General features: G+C 48.3%; 1 protein-coding gene across 1 annotated transcript in view; it reads right to left on the bottom strand.

Annotated features, from left to right (window-relative positions):
- LOC118397376 (DCN1-like protein 5) overlaps positions 1-16857 on the bottom strand; it is a 38814-nt gene extending 21957 nt beyond the window's left edge. Inside the window, exons 1-6 of the mRNA XM_052467501.1 lie at positions 16696-16857; positions 14531-14601; positions 14020-14122; positions 12610-12701; positions 10028-10098; positions 9848-9939 (exon numbers count right to left, since the gene is read on the bottom strand). Of these exons, the coding sequence (XP_052323461.1) occupies positions 9848-9939; positions 10028-10098; positions 12610-12701; positions 14020-14090 (326 nt within the window). The 5' untranslated portion in view covers positions 14091-14122; positions 14531-14601; positions 16696-16857. The remainder of the gene's footprint in view (positions 1-9847; positions 9940-10027; positions 10099-12609; positions 12702-14019; positions 14123-14530; positions 14602-16695) is intronic.
- Positions 16858-20938: the final 4081 nt, after the last annotated feature.

The raw sequence follows: 20938 nt of genomic DNA, 5'->3' as shown, positions 1-20938 counted from the left end.
TTTCCCAGTCACACCTATAGGGAGGGGGTGTAGTGTCACTAACACACATGGTTTCCCAGTCACACCTATAGGGAGGGGGGTGAAGTGTCACTAACACACATGGTTTCCCAGTCACACCTATAGGGGGAGGGGGTGTAGTGTCACTAACACACACGGTTTCCCAGTCACACCTATAGGGGGGGTGTAGTGTCACTAACACACATGGTTTCCCAGTCACACCTATAGGGAGGGGGTGTAGTGTCACTAACACACACGGTTTCCCAGTCACACCTATAGGGGGGGGTGTAGTGTCACTAACACACACGGTTTCCCAGTCACACCTATAGGGAGGGGGTGTAGTGTCACTAAACACACGGTTTCCCAGTCACACCTATAGGGGGAGGGGGTTTGTCACTAACACACACGGTTTCAGTCACACCTATAGGGAGGGGGGTGTAGTGTCACTAACACACACGGTTTCCCAGTCACACCTATAGGGAGGGGGTGTAGTGTCACTAACACACATGGTTTCCCAGTCACACCTATAGGGAGGGGGTGTAGTGTCACTAACACACATGGTTTCCCAGTCACACCTATAGGGGGGGGTGTAGTGTCACTAACACACATGGTTTCCCAGTCACACCTATAGGGGGGGGTGTAGTGTCACTAACACACATGGTTTCCCAGTCACACCTATAGGGGAGGGGGTGTAGTGTCACTAACACACATGGTTTCCCAGTCACACCTATAGGGAGGGGGTGTAGTGTCACTAACACACATGGTTTCCCAGTCACACCTATAGGGGAGGGGGTGTAGTGTCACTAACACACACGGTTTCCCAGTCACACCTATAGGGAGGGGGTGTAGTGTCACTAACACACACGGTTTCCCAGTCACACCTATAGGGAGGGGGTGTAGTGTCACTAACACACACGGTTTCCCAGTCACACCTATAGGGAGGGGGGTGTAGTGTCACTAACACACATGGTTTCCCAGTCACACCTATAGGGAGGGGGTGAAGTGTCACTAACACACACGGTTTCCCAGTCACACCTATAGGGAGGGGGGTGTAGTGTCACTAACACACATGGTTTCCCAGTCACACCTATAGGGAGGGGGTGTAGTGTCACTAACACACATGGTTTCCCAGTCACACCTATAGGGAGGGGGTGTAGTGTCACTAACACACATGGTTTCCCAGTCACACCTATAGGGAGGGGGGTGTAGTGTCACTAACACACACGGTTTCCCAGTCACACCTATAGGGAGGGGGTGTAGTGTCACTAACACACACGGTTTCCCAGTCACACCTATAGGGAGGGGGTGTAGTGTCACTAACACACGGTTTCCCAGTCACACCTATAGGGAGGGGGTGTAGTGTCACTAACACACATGGTTTCCCAGTCACACCTATAGGGGGGGGGGTGTAGTGTCACTAACACACACGGTTTCCCAGTCACACCTATAGGGAGGGGTGTAGTGTCACTAACACACACGGTTTCCCAGTCACACCTATAGGGGAGGGGGTGTAGTGTCACTAACACACACGGTTTCCCAGTCACACCTATAGGGAGGGGGTGAAGTGTCACTAACACACACGGTTTCCCAGTCACACCTATAGGGAGGGGTGTAGTGTCACTAACACACATGGTTTCCCAGTCACACCTATAGGGAGGGGGTGTAGTGTCACTAACACACACGGTTTCCCAGTCACACCTATAGGGAGGGGGTGTAGTGTCACTAACACACACGGTTTCCCAGTCACACCTATAGGGAGGGGGTGTAGTGTCACTAACACACATGGTTTCCCAGTCACACCTATAGGGGGGGGTGTAGTGTCACTAACACACATGGTTTCCCAGTCACACCTATAGGGGGAGGGGGGGTGTAGTGTCACTAACACACATGGTTTCCCAGTCACACCTATAGGGGGGGGTGTAGTGTCACTAACACACACGGTTTCCCAGTCACACCTATAGGGGGGGGGGGGTGTAGTGTCACTAACACACACGGTTTCCCAGTCACACCTATAGGGAGGGGGGTGTAGTGTCACTAACACACACGGTTTCCCAGTCACACCTATAGGGGGGGGGTGTAGTGTCACTAACACACACGGTTTCCCAGTCACACCTATAGGGAGGGGGGGTGTAGTGTCACTAACACACACGGTTTCCCAGTCACACCTATAGGGGGAGGGGGTGGAGTGTCACTAACACACACGGTTTCCCAGTCACACCTATAGGGAGGGGGTGTAGTGTCACTAACACACATGGTTTCCCAGTCACACCTATAGGGGGGGGGTGTAGTGTCACTAACACACATGGTTTCCCAGTCACACCTATAGGGGGGGGGGTGTAGTGTCACTAACACACATGGTTTCCCAGTCACACCTATAGGGGGGGGGGTGTCACTAACACACACGGTTTCCCAGTCACACCTATAGGGAGTGTCACTAACACACACGGTTTCCCAGTCACACCTATAGGGAGGGGGGGGTGTAGTGTCACTAACACACACGGTTTCCCAGTCACACCTATAGGGAGGGGGGTGTAGTGTCACTAACACACATGGTTTCCCAGTCACACCTATAGGGAGGGGGGTGTAGTGTCACTAACACACACGGTTTCCCAGTCACACCTATAGGGAGGGGTGTAGTGTCACTAACACACATGGTTTCCCAGTCACACCTATAGGGGGGGGGGTGTCACTAACACACACGGTTTCCCAGTCACACCTATAGGGGAGGGGGTGTAGTGTCACTAACACACGGTTTCCCAGTCACACCTATAGGGAGGGGGGTGTAGTGTCACTAACACACATGGTTTCCCAGTCACACCTATAGGGGAGGGGGTGTAGTGTCACTAACACACATGGTTTCCCAGTCACACCTGTAGGGGGGGTCACAAACACACATGGTTTCCCAGTCACACCTATAGGGAGGGGTGTAGTGTCACTAACACACGGTTTCCCAGTCACACCTATAGGGAGGGGGTGTAGTGTCACTAACACACACGGTTTCCCAGTCACACCTATAGGGGAGGGGGTGTAGTGTCACTAACACACACGGTTTCCCAGTCACACCTATAGGGGAGGGGGTGTAGTGTCACTAACACACACGGTTTCCCAGTCACACCTATAGGGAGGGGGTGTAGTGTCACTAACACACACGGTTTCCCAGTCACACCTATAGGGAGGGGGGTGTAGTGTCACTAACACACATGGTTTCCCAGTCACACCTATAGGGGAGGGGGTGTAGTGTCACTAACACACATGGTTTCCCAGTCACACCTATAGGGGAGGGGGTGTAGTGTCACTAACACACATGGTTTCCCAGTCACACCTATAGGGGGGGTGTAGTGTCACTAACACACATGGTTTCCCAGTCACACCTATAGGGAGGGGGTGTAGTGTCACTAACACACACGGTTTCCCAGTCACACCTATAGGGAGGGGGGGTGTAGTGTCACTAACACACACGGTTTCCCAGTCACACCTATAGGGGAGGGGGGTGTAGTGTCACTAACACACATGGTTTCCCAGTCACACCTATAGGGGGGGGTGTAGTGTCACTAACACACATGGTTTCCCAGTCACACCTATAGGGAGGGGGTGTAGTGTCACTAACACACACGGTTTCCCAGTCACACCTATAGGGAGGGGGTGTAGTGTCACTAACACACACGGTTTCCCAGTCACACCTATAGGGGAGGGGGGTGTAGTGTCACTAACACACACGGTTTCCCAGTCACACCTATAGGGGGGGGGGTGTAGTGTCACTAACACACACGGTTTCCCAGTCACACCTATAGGGAGGGGGGTGTAGTGTCACTAACACACACGGTTTCCCAGTCACACCTATAGGGAGGGGGGTGTAGTGTCACTAACACACACGGTTTCCCAGTCACACCTATAGGGAGGGGGGTGTAGTGTCACTAACACACACGGTTTCCCAGTCACACCTATAGGGGGAGGGGGTGTAGTGTCACTAACACACACGGTTTCCCAGTCACACCTATAGGGAGGGTCACTAACACACACGGTTTCCCAGTCACACCTATAGGGAGGGGGTGTAGTGTCACTAACACACATGGTTTCCCAGTCACACCTATAGGGGAGGGGGTGTAGTGTCACTAACACACATGGTTTCCCAGTCACACCTATAGGGAGGGGTGTAGTGTCACTAACACACGGTTTCCCAGTCACACCTATAGGGAGGGGGGTGTAGTGTCACTAACACACATGGTTTCCCAGTCACACCTATAGGGAGGGGGGTGTAGTGTCACTAACACACATGGTTTCCCAGTCACACCTATAGGGAGGGGGGTGTAGTGTCACTAACACACATGGTTTCCCAGTCACACCTATAGGGGGGGGGTGTAGTGTCACTAACACACACAGTCACACCTATAGTTTGTCACCAGTCACACCTATAGGGAGGGGGGTGTAGTGTCACTAACACACACGGTTTCCCAGTCACACCTATAGGGGGGGGGGTGTAGTGTCACTAACACACACGGTTTCCCAGTCACACCTACAGGGGGAGGGGGGGTGTAGTGTCACTAACACACACGGTTTCCCAGTCACACCTATAGGGGGGGGGGTGTAGTGTCACTAACACACACGGTTTCCCAGTCACACCTATAGGGGGAGGGGGGTGTAGTGTCACTAACACACACGGTTTCCCAGTCACACCTATAGGGAGGGGGTGTAGTGTCACTAACACACACGGTTTCCCAGTCACACCTATAGGGGAGGGGGGTGTAGTGTCACTAACACACACGGTTTCCCAGTCACACCTATAGGGGGGGGGGTGTAGTGTCACTAACACACACGGTTTCCCAGTCACACCTACAGGGGGGGGGGGGTGTAGTGTCACTAACACACACGGTTTCCCAGTCACACCTATAGGGGAGGGGGGTGTAGTGTCACTAACACACACGGTTTCCCAGTCACACCTATAGGGAGGGGGTGTAGTGTCACTAACACACGGTTTCCCAGTCACACCTATAGGGAGGGGGTGTAGTGTCACTAACACACACGGTTTCCCAGTCACACCTATAGGGGGAGGGGGTGTAGTGTCACTAACACACATGGTTTCCCAGTCACACCTATAGGGAGGGGGTGTAGTGTCACTAACACACATGGTTTCCCAGTCACACCTATAGGGGGGGTGTAGTGTCACTAACACACACGGTTTCCCAGTCACACCTATAGGGGGGGTGTAGTGTCACTAACACACATGGTTTCCCAGTCACACCTATAGGGGAGGGGGTGTAGTGTCACTAACACACATGGTTTCCCAGTCACACCTATAGGGGGGGGTGTAGTGTCACTAACACACATGGTTTCCCAGTCACACCTATAGGGGAGGGGGTGTAGTGTCACTAACACACACGGTTTCCCAGTCACACCTATAGGGGAGGGGTGTAGTGTCACTAACACACACGGTTTCCCAGTCACACCTATAGGGGGGGGGGTGTAGTGTCACTAACACACACGGTTTCCCAGTCACACCTATAGGGAGGGGTGTAGTGTCACTAACACACATGGTTTCCCAGTCACACCTATAGGGGGGGGTGTAGTGTCACTAACACACACGGTTTCCCAGTCACACCTATAGGGGAGGGGGGTGTAGTGTCACTAACACACACGGTTTCCCAGTCACACCTATAGGGGGAGGGGGGTGTAGTGTCACTAACACACACGGTTTCCCAGTCACACCTACAGGGGAGGGGGGTGTAGTGTCACTAACACACACGGTTTCCCAGTCACACCTATAGGGGAGGGGGTGTAGTGTCACTAACACACACGGTTTCCCAGTCACACCTACAGGGGAGGGGGTGTAGTGTCACTAACACACACGGTTTCCCAGTCACACCTACACACACACGGTTTCCCAGTCACACCTACAGGGAGGGGGGTGTAGTGTCACTAACACACATGGTTTCCCAGTCACACCTATAGGGGGTTTCCCAGTCACACCTATAGGGAGGGGTGTAGTGTCACTAACACACACGGTTTCCCAGTCACACCTACAGGGGAGGGGGTGTAGTGTCACTAACACACACGGTTTCCCAGTCACACCTATAGGGGAGGGGGGTAGTGTCAGTGTCACTAACACACACATGGTTTCCCAGTCACACCTATAGGGGGAGGGGGTGTAGTGTCACTAACACACACGGTTTCCCAGTCACACCTATAGGGGGAGGGGGTGTAGTGTCACTAACACACATGGTTTCCCAGTCACACCTATAGGGGGAGGGGGGGGGGGGGGGGTGTAGTGTCACTAACACACATGGTTTCCCAGTCACACCTATAGGGGGGGGGGTGTAGTGTCACTAACACACACGGTTTCCCAGTCACACCTATAGGGGGTGTAGTGTCACTAACACACATGGTTTCCCAGTCACACCTATAGGGAGGGGGGTGTAGTGTCACTAACACACATGGTCTCCCAGTCACACCTATAGGGGGAGGGGGGTGTAGTGTCACTAACACACATGGTTTCCCAGTCACACCTATAGGGGGGGGTGTAGTGTCACTAACACACATGGTTTCCCAGTCACACCTATAGGGGGGTGTAGTGTCACTAACACACATGGTTTCCCAGTCACACCTATAGGGGGAGGGGGGTGTAGTGTTACTAACACACATGGTTTCCCAGTCACACCTATAGGGGGGGGGGTGTAGTGTCACTAACACACACAGTCACACCTATAGGGGGAGGGGGTGGGTGTTTTTTCCCAGTCACACCTATAGGGGAGGGGGGTGTAGTGCCACTAACACACACGGTTTCCCAGTCACACCTACAGGGGAGGGGGGTGTAGTGCCACTAACACACACGGTTTCCCAGTCACACCTATAGGGGGAGGGGGGGGGTGTAGTGCCACTAACACACACGGTTTCCCAGTCACACCTATAGGGGGAGGGGGGGGTGTAGTGTCACTAACACACACGGTTTCCCAGTCACACCTACAGGGGAGGGGGGTGTAGTGCCACTAACACACACGGTTTCCCAGTCACACCTACAGGGGAGGGGGGTGTAGTGTCACTAACACACACGGTTTCCCAGTCACACCTACAGGGGAGGGGGGTGTAGTGCCACTAACACACACGGTTTCCCAGTCACACCTACAGGGGAGGGGGTGTAGTGTCACTAACACACACAGTTTCCCAGTCACACCTACAGGGGGAGGGGGTGTAGTGTCACTAACACACACGGTTTCCCAGTCACACCTACAGGGGGAGGGGGGTGTAGTGTCACTAACACACACGGTTTCCCAGTCACACCTACAGGGGAGGGGGGTGTAGTGTCACTAACACACACGGTTTCCCAGTCACACCTACAGGGGAGGGGGGTGTACTAACACACACGGTTTCCCAGTCACACCTACACTAACACACACGGTTTCCCAGTCACACCTACAGGGGAGGGGGGTGTAGTGTCACTAACACACACGGTTTCCCAGTCACACCTACAGGGGAGGGGGGGTGTAGTGTCACTAACACACACGGTTTCCCAGTCACACCTACAGGGGAGGGGGGTGTAGTGTCACTAACACACACGGTTTCCCAGTCACACCTATAGGGGGGGGGGTGTAGTGTCACTAACACACACGGTTTCCCAGTCACACCTACAGGGGAGGGGGGTAGTGTCACTAACACACACGGTTTCCCAGTCACACCTACAGGGGAGGGGGTGTAGTGTCACTAACACACACGGTTTCCCAGTCACACCTACAGGGGAGGGGGGGTAGTGTCACTAACACACACGGTTTCCCAGTCACACCTACAGGGGAGGGGGGTGTAGTGTCACTAACACACACGGTTTCCCAGTCACACCTACAGGGGAGGGGGGTGTAGTGTCACTAACACACACGGTTTCCCAGTCACACCTACAGGGGAGGGGGGTGTAGTGTCACTAACACACACGGTTTCCCAGTCACACCTACAGGGGGGGGGGTGTAGTGCCACTAACACACACGGTTTCCCAGTCACACCTACAGGGGGAGGGGGTGTAGTGTCACTAACACACACGGTTTCCCAGTCACACCTACAGGGGAGGGGGTGTAGTGTCACTAACACACACGGTTTCCCAGTCACACCTACAGGGGAGGGGGGTGTAGTGTCACTAACACACACGGTTTCCCAGTCACACCTACAGGGGGAGGGGGGTGTAGTGTCACTAACACACACGGTTTCCCAGTCACACCTACAGGGGAGGGGGGTGTAGTGTCACTAACACACACGGTTTCCCAGTCACACCTACAGGGGAGGGGGGGTGTAGTGTCACTAACACACACGGTTTCCCAGTCACACCTACAGGGGAGGGGGTGTAGTGTCACTAACACACACGGTTTCCCAGTCACACCTACAGGGGAGGGGGGTGTAGTGTCACTAACACACACGGTTTCCCAGTCACACCTACAGGGGAGGGGGTGTAGTGTCACTAACACACACGGTTTCCCAGTCACACCTACAGGGGAGGGGGGTGTAGTGTCACTAACACACACGGTTTCCCAGTCACACCTATAGGGGAGGGGTGTAGTGCCACTAACACACACGGGGGGGAGGGGGTGTAGTGTCACTAACACACACGGTTTCCCAGTCACACCTATAGGGGAGGGGGGTGTAGTGTCACTAACACACACGGTTTCCCAGTCACACCTACAGGGGAGGGGGGTGTAGTGTCACTAACACACACGGTTTCCCAGTCACACCTACAGGGGAGGGGGGGTGTAGTGTCACTAACACACACGGTTTCCCAGTCACACCTACAGGGGAGGGGGGGGGTAGTGTCACTAACACACACGGTTTCCCAGTCACACCTACAGGGGAGGGGGGTGTAGTGTCACTAACACACACGGTTTCCCAGTCACACCTACAGGGGGGGGGGTGTAGGGGTTTCCCAGTCACACCTACAGGGGAGGGGGGTGTAGTGTCACTAACACACACGGTTTCCCAGTCACACCTACAGGGGGGGGAGGGGGTGTAGTGTCACTAACACACACGGTTTCCCAGTCACACCTACAGGGGAGGGGGGTGTAGTGTCACTAACACACACGGTTTCCCAGTCACACCTACAGGGGGAGGGGGTGCAGTGTCACTAACACACACGGTTTCCCAGTCACACCTACAGGGGAGGGGGGTGTAGTGTCACTAACACACACGGTTTCCCAGTCACACCTACAGTGGGAGGGGGTGTAGTGTCACTAACACACACGGTTCCCAGTCACACCTACAGGGGAGGGGGGTGTAGTGTCACTAACACACACGGTTTCCCAGTCACACCTACAGTGGGAGGGGGGTGTAGTGTCACTAACACACACGGTTTCCCAGTCACACCTACAGGGGGAGGTCACTAACACACACGGTTTCCCAGGGGGGAGGGGGGTGTAGTGTCACTAACACACACGGTTTCCCAGTCACACCTACAGGGGAGGGGGGTGTAGTGTCACTAACACACACGGTTTCCCAGTCACACCTACAGGGGAGGGGGGTGTAGTGTCACTAACACACACGGTTTCCCAGTCACACCTACAGGGGAGGGGGGTGTAGTGTCACTAACACACACGGTTTCCCAGTCACACCTACAGGGGAGGGGGGTGTAGTGTCACTAACACACACGGTTTCCCAGTCACACCTACAGGGGAGGGGGGTGTAGTGTCACTAACACACACGGTTTCCCAGTCACACCTACAGGGGGAGGGGGTGTAGTGTCACTAACACACACGGTTTCCCAGTCACACCTACAGGGGGAGGGGGGGGGGGTGTAGTGTCACTAACACACACGGTTTCCCAGTCACACCTGTAGAGTGAGAAGCATCAGGAACATAGACATGCGAAGTGGTAAATCAAGGTTACTCACTGTAGTAAAGTCATTCCCTTAAGCCACTCCTCCTTAGTGAAAAATCCCATATTTGGAGCTTCTAGTTTCCAGGCAATAACTAACATAATTATCTGAAAAAGAAAAAGATGGGGAGGGAGAGAACATACATCATAATTATCAATGATGGATGGATGAAGAGAAAAGACGAGGAAGACTAACATTTTCTGGTTCCACTCCAATGTCTTCACAGAACTTCTCCATCCCCTCTGGACCCAACACCTCATCTGGACCTGGTACACAGGAAGCAGGCACAAAAACACACACAAAATGGTATAAATGACTCAATACTTAGTGACCAATAATCAGCTTCAGAGTTCCTTGCAATTTAAAAAGAGTTCTGAGTGTGTAGCCAAGTTAATAGGCCATCTTATTGTTCTATCTATGATCATCATGACATACAGTGCCTTCAGAAAGTATTCACACCCCTTGACTGTTCCCCCACATTTTGTCGTGTTACAGACTGAATTTAAAATCGATTAAATTGAGATGTGTCACTGGCCTACACACAATATCCCATAATGTCAAAGTGGAATTATGTTTAGACATTTTTACAAATGAATAAAAAGCTGAAATGTCTCGAGTCAATTAGTATTCAACCCCTTTGTTATGGCAAGCCTAAATAAAGTTCAAGAGTACAATAATCTTAATAAGTCACACAATAGGTTGCATGGACTCACTCTTTGTGCAATAATAGTGTTTAACATTACTTTTGAATGACCACCTCATCTCTGTACCTTACACATATAATTACCTGTAAAGTCCCACAGTCGAGCACTAAATTTAAAACAGATTCAACCACAAAGACCAAGGGCGTTTTCCAATGCCTCACAAAGAAGGGCACCTATTGGTAGATGGGTTAAACTAAAACAGACATTGAATATCCCTTTTGAGAATGGTGACGTTATTAATTACACGTTGAATAGTGTATCAACACACCCAGTCACTACAAAGATACAGGCGTCCTTCCCAACTCAGTTGCCGGAGAGGAAGGAAACTGCTTAGGGATTTCACCATGAGGCCAAGGGTGACTTTAAAACAGTTACAGAGTTTAATGGCTGTGATAGGAGAAAACTGAGGAAGAAAACTGAGGATGAATCAACAACATTGTAGTTAATCCACAATACTAACCTAAATGACAAGTACAAATAAGGAAAAATGTACAGAATTAAAAATATTCCAAAACATGCATCCTGTTTGCAATAAGGAACGAAAGTAAAACTGCAAATAATTTGGCAAAGAAATAAACTATATCCTGAATACAAAGCATTATGTCTGGTGCAAATCCAACACAACACATCACTGAGTACCAGTCTTCATATATGTAAGCATGGTGGTGGCTGCTGAAAAACGCACATTTCAGAAGGACAATAACCTAAAACACAATGACAAATATACACTGAGAGTGGCCTGGTTAGTTTTGACATAAATTTGCTCAATCTATGGCAAGATTTGAAAATGGCTGTCTCGCAATAATTAACAACCAACTTGACAAAGTTTTAAGAACATAAAAAAAGAATGTGCAAATACTGTACAATCCAGGTGTGCAAAACATTTAGAGACTTAACCAGAAAGACTCACAGACAATGTTCCCTCAAAACTGCGTGAAGACTCGCAGCTCCCCCCACACAGAGAAGCACGAGATTGAAATGTTCCCCTTTAGTTAACTATTTCAACGTTTCCCTCTACTGTACGAATTGTGATCGAATCAACGCAATATACTGAAACAAAACAAACTATGTAAGACATTTTCTTGTAGGTAGAGCACAGAGTAGGATTCTATTGCATTGACAAGCATGACTCAGGCCCATACTCTACACAGACCGGTGCGCCATAGCCAATCAGAGTTGCAGTATCCCTATATGTAAATAGACCGTTGCCATATATGGAGCTGTTCCATTCACTTTGAACTGTGTTTACAGCATAAGTGGTCGGGAGTAGATGCGCTTCTTTTGAGATCAAAGCAAGAGCTGCATGTAGCCAGATGTGTACATTTTTTAGTAAGTCAGTTTTAGCCCAGTTATTTCTAGTCAGCAGTAAGGGAGTGGTTGCTTCCTGTAAGAGCACAAAACCTATGCTTTTCTAGACATCTTTCAAAAGCAAGTCGCATAAAGAGCTTATTTTTAAAAAAAAGGGGCAGTGTCATATTTTGAGACAGGCTTGAATAAGCTAAGTAGCAAATAGGCAGAGGGTAGCATAATTTGTTTGATTATCTGTAATAATGGTAAGGGAATAGTGGTTTCTTGCATCAAACACCACAACATTTTCAGTCACCTTGTCTGAAGGACAAGTGGATAAACAGGTTAATGTCGATCCTTAAAAGTTGTTTATTTTATTTAAGTTTTATGGAATGTAGGCCAACATTGAACACCACACATTGTCTGCTACTGTAGGCTGAATGAAGGAACAGCTATTTCCATGTAAACATGTTATGGGATGTATTTTCTACATTGTTTTCTATGATAGACCACTCTGATAGGCCTACATTATGATCAAATAGCAACAGTAGCCAACTTGGAGAGAGAACATTGCTCATAGCTGTAATCGCTGCCAAAGGTGATTGTCTAACATGTAATTGACTCAGGGGTGTGAATACTTATGTAAATGAGACATTTAATTTTCAATACAGATGGGTGAGAAAAAGATATAGTTATTCAATTTTGAATTCAGGCTGTAACATAACAAAATGTGTAATTTTTATTTTACCTTTAACTAGGCATGGATACTTTCTGAAGGCACTGTACCTGTGTACTCGTAGAACCAGGCCAGACATTTCTTATTGGAGAACTGGTCCTCTGGGCTGATCAACCGGCCTGGAGCCTGAGGTCTGCAGAAACTACAACACACAGGATAGAACACAGTCAGAAACTACAACACACGGGATAGAACACAGTCAGAAACGACACCACACGGGATAGAACACAGTCAGAAACGACACCACACGGGATAGAACACAGTCAGAAACGACACCACACGGGATAGAACACAGTCAGAAACGACACCACACGGGATAGAACACAGTCAGAAACGATACCACACGGGATAGAACACAGTCAGAAACTACAACACACAGGATAGAACACAGTCAGAAACTACAACACACAGGATAGAACACAGTCAGAAACTACAACACACAGGATAGAACAGTCAGAAACTACACCACAGGATAGAACACAGTCAGAAACTACAACACACGGGATAGAACACAGTCAGAAACGACACCACAGTCAGAAACGACACCACAGTCAGAAACGACACCACACGGGATAGAACAGTCAGAAACGACAACACACGGGATAGAACACAGTCAGAAATGACAACACACGGGATAGAACAGTCAGAAACGACAACACACAGGATAGAACAGTCAGAAACGACACCACACAGGATAGAACACAGTCAGAAACGACACCACACAGGATAGAACACAGTCAGAAACGACACCACACGGGATAGAACACAGTCAGAAACGACACCACACGGGATAGAACACAGTCAGAAACGACACCACACGGGATAGAACACAGTCAGAAACGACACCACACAGGATAGAACACAGTCAGAAACGACACCACACGGGATAGAACACAGTCAGAAACTACAACACACAGGATAGAACAGTCAGAAACTACACCACAGGATAGAACAGTCAGAAACTACACCACAGGATAGAACATGGTCACTAAACAGACTCAGACACATGCATGAGAGGAGTTCTTAGGATGTTCAGTGTCACACACACACTCCTCCATCTTTCCTTTCCTGTGGACTGATTGAGGTCTGTGCTGCATAATGGGACAAATATGTGCTGAGTGTTGAGTTCCCCAGTCAAGCAGCAAGGCTCACTGCACAGAGCAAAGCCAGCAAGCAGCAGCTGCAACACACACATACGGTGGAATGAGTGAGGAGAAGGAAGGTCTACAGTAGAACGGTTGGGTGAGGCAGAGTTCCACTACAGCTCTAAATACAGCAGGTTTTTAAGGGGTGGGAATCATGAAATGGAGTGTGTGGAGGAAAAAGACCAAACATCCAATAGTGAAGGATGGTGGAAGAAGTGGTGAGGAGCAGGAGAGGTGAGGAACAGGAGAGGTGAGACGCAGGAAAGGTGAGAAGCAGGAGAGGTGACGGGTGGTGGGTGAGGAAGGGTTCCTCACCAGGTGATTTTACACTTCCTGAGTCCCGGGTCATCTGACCCTGAAGACTTCCTCTTTTTCTTCACAGGCATCACAGAGTTTCCACACGGGTTAACTAGCTGGGCTGGGTCCACACACACACACACACACACACACACACACACACACACACACACACACACACACACACACACACACACACGAGTCTGTCAGCTCACCGAGCTGAGAGCCATACCATAAACAGTATACTATTTACAGATAGTATATAGGAGAACTACCTATGTATTTCTGGTCTCCTTGTCCATTCAAATCTATAAGATTCTATAATAAAAACACAGTTTACAGTGAGACTTGAGGTGATAAACTACATAGTACCATAACATTATAAAGCATACATAAAGACAAGACAGTATGGTCACATCACATAGCTAATCAACTCTCAGAATGCCCCTGCTCTGGCAGTGGCTCAACTAGCTATCTAGCTACAGTACTGGGTTATCCCAATAGTTCACTCATGAGTCTGTTAACTTACAAATCTGTCCAGTGTCTGTGATACCGTCTGTAGGTCTGTCTCCTCAGCCAGTACGGACACTGTGTACTATCCTACAGCGACAGACAGAGAGAGAGCGAGCGGGAGGGAATGGTGAGATGATATAGTAGCTAATATACTGGCAAGCTAGCTTCGTCCTGTGTAAGTGGTTTTCGGGGTTGTGCGCCAGACAAGGCGTAAACCACAAATCAGATAACTCCTATGTTTAATGTTAGCCAGTTGGCTGTATATCGAAGCAGCTACCTCGTCTAAACAAACAGATCTCATCCAATGTATGTGTTGTTAATAATTGGCTAGCTGCTATCTGGTCCATAAGTTATGAGGACTGTAGCCCATTCAATAGACAGTAGCTGCAGTGGTGTCTGGAGAAGTGGGTATACTCTAATTATCTAAAAGGAAAGGCGCAAGGAAAGTCCTTCTGTAGCACAGTTGGTAGAGCATGGCGCTTGTAACGCCAGGGTAGTGGGTTCGATTCCCGGGACCACCCATACGTAGAATGTATGCACACATGACTGTAAGTCGCTTTGGATAAAAACGTCTGCTAAATGGCATATATTATTATATTATACACTGCCCCCACTGGTGGGGTTTTCACGCTCAACAGTTTCCTGTGTGTATCAAAAATTGTCCACCATCCAAAGGGTAACAACGCTCTAGAAACTGGAAGGGAGAACTGACCAGCCAAAATGGAATGGTCTAAGTCCACAACAACGCTTAAACCACATCAGGAGACTATTTTATTTTAGGTCTGGGGGGAAAAAATGTAGGCAATGCCCACTGAAAAAAAGTGAGTATACTGCACATAGCCCCCACTACACCACTGGGTAGATGGGTATACCCCCCTTGGGTTCTCGAGACCTGTGGACCTTTCTGTTTGAAGCTGATAAACAAACGTGAAATAACTGGATATTGTCAAATCAGAGCTAGCGGCCAGATTTCATCCAAGTTACCTTGATAGTCTAGTTATCTAAAGTTACATTTCTACCGGATTCTTTAATGTACAGACAGCAGACATATCAATGATCGTTATTCTAATAGTTAACGTTAGTCACCCAGTTAACGCACACAGAACTACAACAAATAACGATATGCATCGACACACATGCAGGAGTATCTCCCAGTTATTGTTGTAGGTGCTAACAAACGTCAAACAACGCTGGTCAGAATAACTGCGTCACCGTAATGCCGAACGATGCGAAACATTCAGAAACCCACTGCACTGGGTAACTAGCTAGATAGTCTAAATATTAACTATAATACAATGCCAAAGTACGTTATAACGGTTGTTATCAAATCCAATTTGAAAAAAAGATAGGCTAGACCTGTCATACGAAATATTGTCAGAGTACTAATGTTAGCTAGCGGCTAGCCAACTTAACTGCGATTGCAAAGGCTAACTAGACAGGTAGCTTACAACATGCATTGCTTTTCGAAATAAAATGTAATTCATCACATGAACCAAATACAACAGGTGTAGACTTTACAGCGAAATGCTTGTTTACGAACCTTTCCCAACGATCCAGGTTTTCAAATGTAAAATTACTGGATCAACGTTATCAATCAATTACCTACTAACGTTAGTAAGTTAGTTAGCTTAGTGAAGCAAACAACGTTGTTGTTCTGGCTGAATCAGGACTATACATGTGATTAATCATCTTAACCACAAAATGAATTATCTGCATAAAGATTACGCCAATACACACACTGGGCGGTGCTTTTTTTTTGTTGTCAAGAAAGATAGCTAGCTAGTTCGAGTTTACTAAAAATGTAAGCTAATTAGCTAGCTAGCCAACTAACGCGGGTAGCTAACAGTCAGATACTTTAGCAAGCCAGTTCGCAGGTTATTTCTGTCACGATGACGTTCAAAAGCCAACAGTCGAATGCGTGGGACCGGCAAAGAAGGCTGTATTTAACTAGCATGTCTAGCTAAGGTTAGCTAGAATACACTGGGTAAAGAGATCAATCGAATTCGACCAAAACAATGGAAACGATTAGCTGGAATGCTAAACTTAGTTTCTCAACAAGTCAGAAAACGTATGTAGCCGTTGTTGGCTAACGTAGCTAGCCAAATATTTGCCACAGGTTTACGTCAGTGCATCCACAACACAGTTTTGGATATTAAAACTATGTGAATATTTTATGCAAACCTTGGATTCCAAGAGTTGTGTTTCTTTTATGCGAGTAGATCATGAACTTTCACGGTTGCAACCTCGCGAGCTGATCACTTTCCAAGTGGTAAAGCGAACTGCTTTCTTCCGGGGCAACAGAGAGCTATGGAGCGTACCACATGATTTCAATGGGTGCGCGATCGAGTCGTACTAGCTATGGAAATAAATCAAATTGCAGGTCGAATTATTCGAATATGTATTTTACCGTACTTGATTAAAAATAATATCGAACGCATGAAATTGGTAAGAAATATAAAATAACTAACGATTATGTAGAAATAAAACGCCCCTTCCTCCCTCTACCAGAAATGACGAATACCTCAGGTCTGCCTGTTTCTCAGTTTATCTCTTTTTCCGTGCTAACGCGACAGCACCCGCCCTCGTGGATTTTAACGTTGAGTCCATGTGCAGGCACAATATGAGGGTGCTAACGGTGCACATGTTCAACCCATGGGTCACTGAAGAAACGTTAGTGTGCTACCTCAGCCGGTATGTGACCATCTTGCCTGGAGTGAGAGACATTAAGGACGCCCTAGGCATCTGGACAGGGAAGAGGCAGTTTCGTGTGCTGCTAAAGGAGGACGAGACCGGCCATGATGGTTACCGCCATCCTCCCGCTTCTTTTTCCATCGGTGCAGACAGGGGCTACCTCATGTATGCTGGACAGCCTCGTTTCTGCAGGAAGTGTAGCACGTACGGGCACCTCGCGGATGCCTGCTCGCAGACAAGGTGCAGAAACTGTGGGACTATTGGACATACAATGAGGGATTGCACCGTGCCCAAGCGCTGCAGTTTGTGCAACTCGGAGGACCACCTGTTCCGTCACTGCCCGAAGGCAGTCTCTCCCTCTTACGCCAGAGCGGTGAGCGGGAAAAGACCAGATGAGGGAGAAGGCATGGAACTACGCGCTATTGATGAGGTTGTGGATGAGCTAGTGATGGAGAGAGAACTGCGAGAGTCCGAGGAGAGCGGGAGTGAGACGCCATCATCATCTCACGAGGAGAGAGGAGAAGCGGACAGCAGTTGGAATAAGCAAGTGGAGGAGGAGAAGGGAGAGCCCACCGCGCCCGTGGCTACCAAGAGCTGGACAACGGTGAGAGAGAGGAGAAAGTGCTCGGTGAAAAGGAAGCAGATGAGCCCTGTTTCCCCACTCATCCGCATGGAGGCGACGGAGAAGTCCGCTTTGGGGGTGTAGAGGACTGCTAATTCTTATGTAGGTGACATTACACTACTATAGCTGGGACAACGTATTTTCATAGTAAAACAGGTTGGGCCCCATACAGGATATCTCTCACACACACACTCACTTTGATCATCCAGAACACTGTCACAACAGGATACTCCTAGCCACAGGTGCTAGCCGGCAGTTCGGCCACAACTCCCCTGAAGATAGGGACGCACACACATTACACACGGACTCTTGAGGACAGGACAGGGACGCATACGCTCTTACACACTGACCCCAGAAGACAGGGACGACGCACATACAGTACACACATAGCTGCCGAGGACACCCAGATAAGACACCCACAGATTGGCAGAAAGCCTAGACTTAGAGACAAACTAGCGCACACACCAGATCTCCTTTTCAGCTGAACATGGTGTGACGACCAAGAACAGGCATGGCAGGATTCTACGATGACGGACAGACAACAGAGCCAATGCCGGATGACTACACCCCAGCCTGATCCAATCCGAAGATCCGATCTCCTAGAAATCAACCTACTTTCTGTTGTGTATATGATGCTTGTACTCACTGTTAGCAAGGTGCCTTTCTGCTAGACTCTGATGAGCTAACAGAGGGGCCCGTATATACGCTGTACCAGATATCTTCACTCTGAATAAACCTGTCGCTTGTCGTACAATCTACCACCTTGTCTGCATCGATCCTTGACCGACTCACCCTTTATCTTATCCCATTATCAACAGGGGGGAATCGCTTCAGTTGTTTTGAAAGCGGGAAGTCTGAGGAGAAAAGCGAGGGAAACCTGGGCAGCGCAGAGGAGACTGCTATCCCTGTCAGGCGCGGCCTCCATCGAGAGCAGCGGTCTGGCACCCAGTGGGGTTCCTGCACCCACGCAGATGGAGGGGGAGCATGAGGAGGACAGTGTTTTCCCGACCCCTGTCTTGGTGGACAGTCCTACGACTGGTGACCATCGTTTCCCAGACAGGCCGCCAAATGAGTTAATGTACTTAAAGTGGGTTTGGAAAATAATGTAATTTTTAGATGTCTTTTTCCCTCTTTACCTCATGTCGTCTATTATTAACCTAGCTAGCATCAATGTTAGAGGGCTTAGGAACCCAGTTAAAAGGGCGACTGTTTTTTCCCATTTGTCCTCCATTCGCTTCTCTGTGTGTTTTTTTACAAGAAGTACATTTAAAAGATCAAAATGACGTGGAGAGGTTTACGAGGGAATGGGTTCAGGGAGAGTCGAGGTGGAGTGTCGGAGGGGTGCATTCTACAGGGGTTGGTGTTATATGTGGGAATAGGCATTTAAAAATAGTAGGAAGTTTTTCGGCAGTACACGGGAGGGTTTTAATAGTAGATATCGATTGGAAGGGTAAATGTTTTAGATTTATTAATGTATATGCACCATCGGCACCCAAGGAAAGGAGGGAAATGCTTAACGACCTAGACGCTATTTTCATGACAAACAGACAGGTGTTTATGGGGGGAGATTTTAATGTGTCATATGACCGAGGTAATCTCGGCGGGCATCTTGTAAAAAGTCTTATAGGTAAATATAATTTGGTTGATACTTATAGAATAGCGCATGCGGATGATCCCGGTTTCACTTGGGGAAACAGCAGGGGCTCGAGGAGCCGAATAGATTATCTGTTTGTTCCGCGTGAACTCCGTGTGTCCTCCGCGAGCGTTACACTGGTTTTTTATTCGGACCACAGTTGCCTGTCTGTGACAGTAGATTTAAAAACAACTGAATTTGGAAAAGGGTATTGGAAAATTAATAACGGCATTTTACATGACAAAACTTTTGGGACAAGATTCAGGTATTTTTTCCAGGGCTGTGTAGCTATGAAACCTTTTTATTATACTGTCATAGAGTGGTGGGAGAGCACAAAATTAAGAATCAAGATTTTTATTCAGAATTTTTGCAAAGACAAAGTACGTAATAACCACACAGAATTTTATACATTGCAGAATGAACTAAAAGATCTACACAGCCAAGGAAATGTAAATGGTGGTGGATTAGATAAAGACAAATTGGGCATCCTGCTGAAAAAGCAACACACATTATTTGAAAAGAAAGCTCGAGACTTCATTTTTAAAAGTCAGCAAGATAAATGGGAAAATGATGAGAAGTGCTCTGCATATTTTTTTAAGCAAATTAAATCACGGGAAAGAGGAGGACTATTTCGGCTTTATTGGACCAAGATGGGGAGATGGTTGAGGATGGAGATGGCATGCTTGGTGTCGCTACACACCACTTTTCTCAACTATTTCAAAAACAAACAATTGATTATGAGAAAGGGACTACATTTTTAAAATGCGTGGATGTGCAGATACCTTTAGATATTAGAGACCAATTAGAAGGGGAATTGAAATTAGATTAAATTCATAGGGCGCTGAAGAGCATGAAAGATAACAAAGTACCAGGAGTGGATGGGCTCTCTAAAGAGTTTTACATCGTTTTTTGGGATATAATTGGATGTCATCTGTTGGAAGTGTTTAGAGGTATATTTGGTTTAGAGCATATGGGAGTTTCGATGTGTGAGGGGTAATCTCTCTAGTGTATAAAAAGGGAGACCCCAAGACATTAGCAAATTGGAGACCTTTAACAATGTTGTGTGTTGACTATAAATTATTAAGCAAAGCTGTAACTAATCGCCTATCTTCTGCCATGGCATATGTTGTTGGTTTAGACCAGGGGTGTCAAACATACGGCCCGCGGGCCGGAACCGGCCCCAAGGAGGTTCGATCAGGCCCGCAGGATAATTTGAAAGTGGAAAAAAATGCATAAAAGACATGGAATTAATTTTTTTTTTTTTTTAAGACAAGCCGCATCACTGAGACAGACTGAAAACAGCAGACGGTATCAATGCGCCATCTGCTGCTTGTTACGACGTTGTTAAGATTGTTAATGTCTCTACCTCTCCACTACACCCTCATTAGCCAAAATGTCGTTATCCAAACGGAGAAAAGTAGCTAAGGAGTGTAGAATTTTCAAAGAAAAATGGACCACGTCCTATTTATTTACAGAGA

Source organism: Oncorhynchus keta, chromosome 18, assembly GCF_023373465.1.
Source record: "Oncorhynchus keta strain PuntledgeMale-10-30-2019 chromosome 18, Oket_V2, whole genome shotgun sequence".
NCBI lineage: Eukaryota > Metazoa > Chordata > Actinopteri > Salmoniformes > Salmonidae > Oncorhynchus > Oncorhynchus keta.
This window is presented reverse-complemented; position numbering and strand designations above follow the sequence as displayed.